Source organism: Nilaparvata lugens, chromosome 1 (assembly GCF_014356525.2).
Source record: "Nilaparvata lugens isolate BPH chromosome 1, ASM1435652v1, whole genome shotgun sequence".
Classification (NCBI taxonomy): domain Eukaryota; kingdom Metazoa; phylum Arthropoda; class Insecta; order Hemiptera; family Delphacidae; genus Nilaparvata; species Nilaparvata lugens.
The window spans coordinates 6,602,118-6,613,773 of NC_052504.1; the positions used below are offsets into that span (position 1 = coordinate 6,602,118).

The 11,656-nt window shown below is 33.2% G+C and overlaps 1 protein-coding gene across 1 annotated transcript in view; it reads left to right on the forward strand.

The window, feature by feature from the left end:
• LOC111061116 (dynactin subunit 1) overlaps window positions 1–11,656 on the forward strand; it is a 52,268-nt gene that overhangs the window by 2,230 nt on the left and 38,382 nt on the right. Inside the window, exons 3-5 of the mRNA XM_039419868.1 lie at window positions 1,062–1,219; window positions 5,737–5,763; window positions 7,734–7,784. Coding sequence (XP_039275802.1) covers window positions 1,062–1,219; window positions 5,737–5,763; window positions 7,734–7,784 — 236 coding nt within the window. The remainder of the gene's footprint in view (window positions 1–1,061; window positions 1,220–5,736; window positions 5,764–7,733; window positions 7,785–11,656) is intronic.

Sequence of the window (11,656 nt, forward strand, 5' to 3'; positions counted from 1 at the left end):
ACGCTGCTATTATTTGCTGTCTCAGCGCCTAGTCCGAGTCAGACAAGCATCCAGCCTGCACTGCGGAGCTAGGTTTAGTGCCTGGGGGCGGTGAGGCCTGACAATTTCAGGAAAAAAGAAATCGAATCTGTCACGAAAATATTGAAAAAAAGCTGCAAACACCTCAGTACCACCTGAGGAGAGGAAAATATCATTCCATGATGTACTGGATATGTATATATGTACTGGATATGTACTGGATGTATATCAAAAGCAAAAGCGTGAAATAAGAATAAGTAACATACCTTAAGTTAATTTAACTGCAGTCATATTCAGAGCCGGATAAATTCCAGACTGAGTTAAATAATTTACAAACTCTGTGATTCCCACCTCTGATTATCGTCTAGATGTGTAAATTTATTCATTTATTTATTTATTCATATGCAAATACAAATAGACTTATATTAACAGTTTCTAGTCTATAACACAATTCATAGTTGGCACTGGTTGACAAATCTTCTTGAAATCAATATATTCAAGATTCAATAGCATGTTTGTGTCTCCTACATACATCAGCACTCTATGAAGTTATTTTGTCGCCTATCAAATCCATATATATTAATGAATATTTCAATTTATGGTCAGAATATGTAATTTATGAACTGGGAACTTGACGATGTACTCCCCATCATTCTACAGCGATTAACTTTGATTGGGTTTTCTTGAAACTTGCCGTTATTAATTAGGCTACTTTTCATGTTTCAAATTTTTCCCAATAACTCAATATTTCAAGTTCTGAGAGTTTATTGAATGTAATCATTCTATTATATTCGGTTTTTAATCAAATCAAATTCAAAATCTCTAGTTTATTTATTTCTGGACTGAAAAGTGGACTCAAATCAATTCAAGTGGATAGCATAACCTATAATTTTTATTCATTCATAACTCTTCCTTCATTGTATTATCATTCATCCCATCATCATCACCTAGGCTTAAAATACTTCTAGAAAGTCGCCTTTGTAAAATAATAAATAATATGATTGATGTATTTCTTATACATTGAGTTTTGCTTGATTTGACAGTGCGCAGACAAGCACGGAGTGTTTGTGAGGCAGAACCAGTTGATAATGATAGACGATGCTGGGAATAGGATCGACTTTGCCAGTCCGTCACCAGGCGGATCAAGTGCCACTTCCCCTGACGACACGCCGCGAACTTCACTCAAGTCGAGGCTTGGAAGGTGAGAAAGATGCCAGAAATGCCTAAATTAATAGCAATATCGTAAAATCGTTTGAAATCAGACAATCTTAGAAGTTTAACCACTATTTCCAGGATAGCCGAAATCACATGAAGAGTATGAAGCTATCCCTATGGTGCCTACGCTGTCTCTATGTTATCATTGCAGTATTTGATTAATTAACATGAGTGTTGCTATCCTAAATTCAAATTCAAATTTCTTTTATTGTTGAAACATTGATACAATGTATAACAAAGTCAAAAGTGTAATAAAATTCAATAGAAACTATGAGAACAATACATCAACTATGAGAACAACATAATAAAATATCGTGTATCTATAAAAGTCATTTTACATCACATATTATTCAAAAATAATTCATTTCTGTTATAAGGACAGTTTCCAACAAGATAAGTTCTTATATTACTTTTAAAACATTCAAAATCGTCAACCTTAACCTTCCGGCAGTCCCGCTGTTGTAAAAAGTACAACAGTGTCATTTTTTTCTGCACAAAACTATTGGATGGGGTGATGTCAGTGAATGAGTCACCTATGAATTCCAAAACTTTCTCCTCATCACTCCACTGAGTTGCAGTATCAACCGAGCAATGGTTCAGTCTTTAGGTGCCATTTAGTCGCGACAGTGCATAAGTCGCACTGTGCATAAGATAGGGAAAGACTGTATACGGGGACTGTAAACGAACCAATAACACAGAATTGATGGCTTTGCTTGGTGTACCTTATTGGGCTATGAAATGGTAATCATCCAAGTGTTCATAGGCGTAAAATAATCCAAGAAGATGGAAAAAGTAATTATCATCATCATCCACGGCTCTACAATCCAAAACGGATCTTGGCCTCCTCCAGCAATCGCCTCCATTCTACTCTGTCCATGGCAGCTCGTCTCCAATTTCTTACACCAAGGCTCCTTGCATCTTCAGTGACTGAGTCCATCCAACTCAGTCTTGTTCGACCAGGGCGTCTTCTTCCTTCCATGTTGTAATTCATGATTCTTTTAGCCGGATATGAGTCATCAGCTCCTTCAACATGGCCTGCCCACCTGAGTCTCCCTACTCTGATAATAGCCAGTGCATTGGTGTGACCGTACATATCATACAGATCCCTATTCTTTCTTCTGTGCCACACTCAATCAATTTGCACACCACCAAAAATTCGGCGTGGAATCTTAAAAAGTAATTATACAATTAATTAGTATGGTTTGACAGTAAACAGAGTACATAAGATTTGGAAAATTGGATGTTGTAAAAAGTACAACACGCGACTGCTCGTGTGATTGAGTAGGGCGCGACTACCGGAAGGTTAAGACTATCTAGCAAGTAATTATAAAGTCTTGTACCAAACTCAATAAAACAGTTCAATGTATAGGAATAATATTACACTGATTCAGTCTGAGTGAAGAAGCATTTCTTGTATGAGGGCTATAAACAGAGATATTCAAAGCAAGACAGGCTAAGTTTTTCTTAATAACAAACATTCCAGTGCATAAATAGAATGAATTGTCAAAATTTTATAACGCTTGAAAAGTGGTTTGCAATGAGACCGACTAGGAACACCAGCAATAATTCTAATGGCTAGCTTTTGCAAAACAAACACTTTTGTAACATTAGTATCATTTCCCTAGGCATTAATACCATAAGCTGAATGACTATGCACATGAGAAAAATAAACAGTTTTTAACACATAAGAGTTTACAATAAATTTCAAACGATTAAGTAATATACTTCTTGACAGCCTGCCAAATTCATGTGTGACTCCCACTTAAGATTATTTTGAATAACTGCCTAAAAATTTTGTAATCCTTGTATCATCCCCGTATCATCTTTATGTCATCTTCCTATAGTGAGGTCCTCGTTATAATTGCAGTATTTGATGAACATTGGTGCTGCTATCCTTGTCTATCATTCGATAAAGCTGATAGTGCTATCCTTTTCCAGCTCCAAAACGTGGCCAGATCGCTTTTAACTATTTGAAAATTAATTATCAATCAACAAAATATCCAATCTTAATTTTTATAATGTATTGTTTAATCATTGTATCATATTTATTCTCTTGCCGAATAAAATATAATTGCTTCAGGTATTTTAATAGGGGTACTTGAACTGTTCAATAGTTATGGGAATTTTATTCATTCATTTATTCTCTCTGTCATGTAAACCCATGTCAGAGGAATTTATTAAACAAGATAAAAACATTTACAATATGGAAAAAAGTCCTTTACATACTTGCATTACCTTAAACTATCGTGTAGTATCCCACTATAAAGTCTATATTACTAGTACTCTCTTAATACAAATATAATTAAGAGAGAATTTGTGTGTATTTTTGGCTTCAAAATTCATAAAATAACTCAATTAATACAATGTGCAGTGATAATTAAGTGTAATATTTAACTATAATTTGGTGTTTTAATTTTTCTAAATTTAAAATTTGCATCTCATATTTATTTTTGGACGAAAGTTGAGCTTGAACTTCTTACAGAAGAAACATAACCTATTTTTTGGACATGTAATCAAAATTTAGGAATGGAATAGTTTTGGGCCAAGCCTGTTGTTCCTTCCCAATCATATTTATATGATTTGTTATTGGATCTACGTACGTATAAATACTGTTTTATATAACACAACTAGACACTTTAAAATGGCATGAGTGCTGAAACTAATTGTGTTCATATAAAAAAGTATAAATTGAATGAAAAAGACTAAGAAATTGTCAAAAAACCACTGATTTATTGATAATTAGAAAGACCGGTTTCGGTTATTACACCATTGTCAATCTCTGATAAACCAAAAAAAAAGTATAAAGGTAATAGTTGATTATTTTAAAACAGATTTGAACAGTTAATATTTAGTTACATCAGATATACCAGTATCAGCTTTCCTCTATAGAATGGAGTGGCAAGGCAGAGAATCGGTAATGCTGTACTCCTATCAGGAAACAGCCACACAGAGAGCCTTTGGTCTTTTATAACTTGAGTTTAATCCTCGGATTAATAGCGTATCTTTACTCCTTCTAACCTAACTTAGGGCCGGTTTCCGAGCTCGGGATATAGCAAAGTTCTAGACTTCAAGTTCTAGGCTGGAGTCAGAAAATTGGCTTTCCGAAACGGGGCGAAGTCGCAGTCCACGTTTAAATTAAATTACGAAAAACTAGGAAATTGAATAAAATAAAGAGAAAATAGTGTAATGTTTCAGCTATTTCGAATTATTTGGGAATGTTTCATTTCGTCAAGTAAAAACGTTTCCAATTATAGAAATGAGAAATTAAAGATTATAATAAAAACTACGACTACGGCCCGTTTTGGAAAGCAAATTTTCTGACTCCAGCTGTTTAAAGTCTAGAACTTAGTTAAATCTCGAGCTCGGAAACCGGCCCTAAATTTATATTTGATTATTTGGTTTTAGTAATACTATTAGATACCTGATTCATAGAACAAGTAAGTATATTATCTATCAATCAAAGGTGCTATCCAACTTTTCAAAAAAACATATGTTTTTACACCCACGTGTAGCTAGAAATACGTCTCTGGAAGACGAAGCCTTTCTTTCTCCCGATGTTAGAACCACACTACGCAATATGTTCCATTACACCAACGTAGCGTGGATTTAAGGCTGTGCAAAGGCTAAAAATAAACTTTTTTCTATTTGTATATCATCAAGCTATCAAAATGAAGAAGTTTTCTCAGGAAAACATTTTTTTTCTGATGATTAATTTTTGAGATATGAGCTCCTAAAGTTTAAATTTTTGGGACAGAACATTTCAAATTCGGTAAGAGATAAATCCATGAGATTCAGAGGATAGATTCTTCATGTTATTGTTGATCTAGTAAAACAAAAATGTTCTGATAATATCAATTTTTAAGATAGTTATTCAATTTAATAAAAATACCCAAAAATAACTTTCAGTTGAGTTATTTTTGGTAAATTGAATAAATTTTTCAAAAATTGATATTTTCAGAAAAGTTTTGTTTTACTAGATCAAAAATACCATGAAGAATCCATCCTCTAAATCTCATGGATTTATATCTTACCGAATTTGAAATGTTCTGTCCCAAAAATTCAAACTTCAGGCACTCATATCTCAAAAAGTTATGATCAGAAAAAAATGTTTTCCCGAGAAAACTTTTTCATTTTGATAGCTTGTTGATATACAAATCGAAAAACTTGTAAGAATATCTCGAGTAAAAAGTTTATTTTCAGCCGTTGCACAGCCTTAATACTAGGAGACAGCACGGCTATCTCCCAATGTTCTATCAGTCCACGTTACGCAATCTGCCCGGTTTATATTAACGTAGCGTGGATTCAATATTAGGATATAGGATGGCTACGCCTTCCGAAGAAGTATTCCTAGTGTAGCATAGCTAAGTATGGATACCCCTCTACTCTGTAATCTTGTTCCTATCCTCCAACATATCTTACAGATTTTTATGAAACATGTCCCTAATTTTGTACCAGTATGTGCATTGCAGTAATGTATTTGATTGTTTTGCTTGCTTGGATCAGTACCAGGAAAAAGGTTGAAGTAGCTTCGTAAGTATCTACCCACCAAAATAAATTGAACAATAAAACCTATTCCATACATATGCGTAGGCTATAATTGTTTGTGTAGGTGTATTATATATATGTAGTAGAATTCAGTTCGACACCATTTTTTTAAATCCTGCATGAATTGTGGTTATCTTATAAAGACATTGAACTAAGATGTTTGAAGAATGAAAAATTCGGCATGATTAATAATTAATTTGATTAAACTGACATTATTATCATTGTGGAATTCAATCGACCAAAAATTAAATTTGTTCATAAATTCTTAACAGTCAATTCTCAACTTATCGTATTCCAGATTTCATTGATTTTATCTTATAATAAAATACAACACAAAACCTGAGCCAGTTTTGTCATTCGATATTATTATTCATTTCTTCTTGATTGAGTATACAGTACAAGCGTTTTGTAAGGGGGTGAGTGCTCATCCTCAGCAAGATTCAAACTAATTCGAGACCAAATATCATAAACTAACCCTGTTTCTACTTCATTCTACATACATTATCTGCATCCAGGAAATCCCTAAATTTGTTTCAAAACTCCTCATTAACCTACACATCACAAAGTAGGACTACTGTCAACATTAGGCCCGGTTGCAAAAAAGCCTGTTAAAATTTGAGTCATGATTTAATGCCACGAGAACCAATCAGAGAAGTTTTTTGGGGAAGAAGGATTCTCTGATTAGTTCTCGTGATAGATCACGGTTAAAATTTAACATGCCTTTGAGCAACCGAGCCTGGAGCTAGGTTCGTTTATTCATTTATTCAAAATGTTATTCAAAACATTTATTCAATTATTTATTTAATTAATATTAGTACAATCACAATTCATATACGGGCTGTGACTGGAAGAGAGCAACAGAATTCATTGCATATGAATTGAAACTCTTCCTAACTATGGACGCTTTTGATAAAAATTGTGCACAAACTAAAATTTTATTCATTAAAAGTAAGATTAGTTAATGTCCTAAAACTATTCAAATTTAGTGTTTAGTCTTTCAGATGAATACCAGTGGCTAATCAACATATTTCAAACAATTTGGTTCAATGTCATAAAAAACTCAGATTTGTAGATGAACTTTACTTTTTGAACTTCCTCCCTTACTTTATTAACACATCGAAGTGGAGTAGTTGTCACATTGTAGTCACATTCTACTCCACATTGTAGTGGAGTAGTAGTTCTTGGAGTAGTTGTCCTCTCCTTTTGGAATGAAATTTCTCTTGCTTTTTTTGTGAAAAAGTTTCACTCTTTTCAATCAAATGATGTGTACCATTTCTAAAGGTGCGTACAGATATAAGCGCCGCGAACATGAGAAATTCACTTTTAATCAGCTGATTATATCTGTATTTTTACAGAAACGGTAAGATACAGATATAAAAAGCTTGGCATCAGCTGATTAAAAGTGAATTGCTCATGTTCGCGGCGCGTAAATATGTACGCACCTTAAAATGGAAGAATTTCTGAGAGTAGGAAGGTGTTTATGTAGTATTTTCCTTTCCTACTAAATGATTCATTTCGTTCTGATTTCCAAGTTAGTTTTCTTGTAATCAAATTTAATCCTCAAAACAATTTGTAATACTAGTGAATTAAAGAATTCAAGATAGTAATTTTCACATACTTCAGTAAATAATTGTGTCTAAAAATAAAATATTACTCTCCCTCAAGTCTTAAAGTCAATTGTGCCCCTTCACCACTCTGGCTCAAAAATACGAATATTTCAAATAAGTTTGTTGATACTGAAATCATCCAATTTGTGATTGATTCCATTGTTTTAAACTTTATTATATTTCAAAAACACCACATTATTTTCAAAATAACTCATAGTTACAATCTGGTACATTTTTCAAATTTCAACACTGCAAGTGGTATCTTTAGAATAAATTTAATATGCGTAGTACAAGTTTATGCTCTAAATATCCACTGGTTTCACGTTTTACTGCTAACAATGGATAAAGAGCTCGGAGGAAGTCGTCACCTGCCTCTTCTCTGCCACCGTCAAGGGCAAGGTATTTAAAAAATAATAAATTTGATCATAAAATTCATAATTTTTTGCTAAATCACTCAGTAGTGTAAATGCATCATTCACTTGATATTGAAAATATCTAATCAAATCTAGCTGTGTTGGAAATATTTTTCACTCAAGAAGATGATATTTTAAATAAATAGATAATAATAATTTTGTCTATTACAAGAATTTAGACTATTATAAGAATTATTTACAAAAATCAATGCTGATTACTCAAAATAAATAAATAGATAATAATAATTTTGTCTATCACAAGAATTTAGACTATTATAAGAATTATTCACAAAAATCAATGCTGATTAATCATTATAAAAAAAAACTAAGATCAATCATCTTTTAATATAGTGGGTACTGCTCACTATCTATAGTGAGGTCCATGTTATAATGACAGTGTTTGATTAGCAATGGTATTGCTATCCTTGTCTATCATTCAACAAAGCGGATAGCATTACCCCTTTCTCGCTTTGCTCTGTTGCCAGATCGTCATTTAACAATGTAAAATTAATAGTTAATTAATTAACAAAATATTTCATTTTAATTATGAAAATTCATTATCAAATTATTGAAAAATAATTTCTTGCTTAATAAAATATATTGATTATTTTAAACGAGAATGCACCTTTAATATTTACATCAATAAACCTGTATCAGCTAACGTCTACAGAAGGCATTGACAAGACAGAGGATCAGCAACGTTATCTCCTATCTTTCTCCACTGTCATTATAACGTGGACCTCACTAAAGTATAGCAAACACTTTTTTGAGATTATTTTATTCTAAGAAAATAGATCAAACTATCATTTTAATAATTCAATTCCAGTACTAAACATAATGATAACCACTAAAATCCCTGTAACTAGTTATCTGTTTTATTGTAAATGTTGATGTTTATTTTCTTGAACAATATTGTTATAAAATTCATTGTATGCTGAAAATGAGCGAAGCCTGATCTATATATTCTTCCAGTAATAATTATTTTATAACTTTTTGTGTAGTTGAGAAGTTGATATTGTGGTAATTATTCATATTGAATGAAAAAGACTAAGAAATTGTCAAAAAACCACTGATTTATTGATAATTAGAAAGACCGATTTCGGTTATTACACCATTGTCAATCTCTGATAAACTAAAACTAAATACAAGAGCAGCAGAATTTATACTAGTAGGCGTGTACTGCTATTGGTCGACGGCATGAAACGCCTGCCATTGGCCTAGCTAGACAGTCTCCTCCCCCTCAACGGTGTGACAAAATGGCGGCTTAAGCAACAGAATCGCCATGATAATAAAATTTACTTTTAGTACAAAATAAGAACCAAGAAAACAAGTGTGAAAGATAATAAAACAAATATGTAAATGGAAAAACTATTGACTAATGTATGCTTACAATTTTATGATAAAACTAAATTCGTAGTGTTGTACTGGTTGAAATGAATCTGGTCATTTAAACTATACTGGGAATTTTCCTTAATTAATCTTGTTATTTCTAAAGCCTCTAGAATATTCAAAGATCTGTTATATAATCTGGTCATTTAAACTATACTGGGAATTTTCCTTAATTACTCTTTGTTATTTCTAAAGCCTCTAGAATATTCAAAGATCATGTTAATAACAAAGGCAGATCTTTGAATATTCTAGAGGCTTTAGAAATAACAAGAGTAATTAAGGAAAATTCCCAGTAAAGTTTAAATGACCAGATTCATTTCAACCAGTACAACACTACGAATTTAGTTTTATCATAAATTGTAAGCATACATTAGTCAATAGTTTTTCCATTTACATATTTGTTTTATTATCTTTCACACTTGTTTTCTTGGTTCTTATTTTGTACTAAAAGTAAATTTTATTATCATGGCGATTCTGTTGCTTAAGCCGCCATTTTGTCACACCGTTGAGGGGGAGAGACTGTCTAGCTAGGCCAATGGCAGGCGTTCATGCCCTCGACCAATAGCAGTACACGCCTACTAGTATAAATTCTGCTGCTCTTGTATTTAGTTTTAGTTTATCAGAGATTGACAATGGTGTAATAACCGAAACCGGTATTTCTAATTATCAATAATTCAGTGGTTTTTTGACAATTTCTTAGTCTTTTTCATTCAATTATTTTATAAAGTTATTCTCAAAATTTCAACAAAAGTACGGTGTATTGTTACTGTACAAACGAAACTAGTATTTTTTCATGTCTCTTGTGTGTTCATTTTCAATGGAATATCCATTTTCTCTGTGTGAACGTGGTCGTGTAGTTAGTACCTCAGTAGCCATCTATATTGAAAAACTAAAAAATGTGAAATGATTGAAAATATGTGTACACACTTGTTTATCATGTATGCATGTCCTGTTGTCAGTTGCCTGCCTTAGTAGGATATAGTTATTTTGTAAAATGAAGGAGAGGCCGTAGCCGAGTGGATTAGATGCTGGCTTTGTAATCCAGTGGCCAGGGTTCGAGTCCCAGCCCGGGCAAGATATTTTTCTCGGGCCACTCCCGTGTTTCGGATGGACACGTTAAATTCGTCGGTCCCGGCTGCCTAAAAAAAACAGTCGTTAGGTCTCATGTCAGAGGCCCTGAAATTGATTAGTTGTGACCTGAAAACTCTGACACCAAACCTGAGTCAACCAGGTCACTCGATATTTTTTTTGTAAAATGAAACACTTTTTCATTTCTCTAGTGACACAACATGCGTCAGAACTAAGACTTCCATAGCAGTTTGAATGGAATAAGTTCAGACGTGGGGAAAATATTCGTGTTGTGCTAAATTTCAATCTTTCCATGCAAGCCCATTTAAGTGGATATAACAACTCTACATGTTTGTCGAATTGAATATATCCTGTCATAGGAGCTTGCATGAAAAAATTAAAATTTCGCACTATTTGGCAACACTGATATTTTCTTCAAGTCTCAACTTATTTTATTAAGACTATATATATCTATCTATTCCTTTCTAATTGACCGAGCGAAGTGAGGTCTACGATTCAAGTCGACGGTTTGGCATTTCTCTTAATGTTTAAATGTTTATATTATGTTGCGCATTTACAGCGAAACGTGGTAATAGATTTTCATGAAATTTGCTAGGTATGTTCCTTTTTTAATTGCACGTCGACGTGTATACAAGGTTTTTGGAAATTTTTCATTTCAAGGATAATATAAAAGGAAAAAGGAGCCTCCTTCATACGCCAATATTAGACTAGAATTATTCATCATAAATCAGCTGACAAGTGATTACATAGATTTGTGGAGAAGCCAGTCTATTGCTCTATTTCTATAAGGTCTATAGTTTCAATCACGGTATTTAGATGAAAACGGTAGGGGTCATGGAATGTGTGCGCAGTGGCCAGCCAGCTAGATTCCGTCATCGCCACCAACTGAGGTTTTTAACACCTATTGGCAATTTATGAAACTTATTTGTTAAAAACAGATGATTGGATATGAAATGACGTCAGCTACACCGGAAATTTAGCACAAACATGCGCGTGACACCTACCGTCTTCTTCTATATACCGTGGTTTCAATCAGGTACTTGTGGATGAGAATACTGCGTGAGGTCTACTGTTCACAGAACTACTAGTAACGCTGGAACTCAGAACTCCTGACCGCTCTTTGTGTACACTCAGTGCTAAGACTTTTACTGGTATTCTTTTTTGGTACGACTATAATTCTCTTACTTTTGATTACGTTTTCCAGCTCTCACCAGTCTCGATAAAGTAATACTCTTACTTTCCATTACGTTTTCCATTTCTCGTCAGTCTCTATACTGTAATAATCTTACCATTACGTTTTCCAGCTCTCGCTAGTCTTTATAATGTAATACTCTTACTTTGACTTTCCATTACGTTTTCCAGTTCTCGCCAGTCTCTATA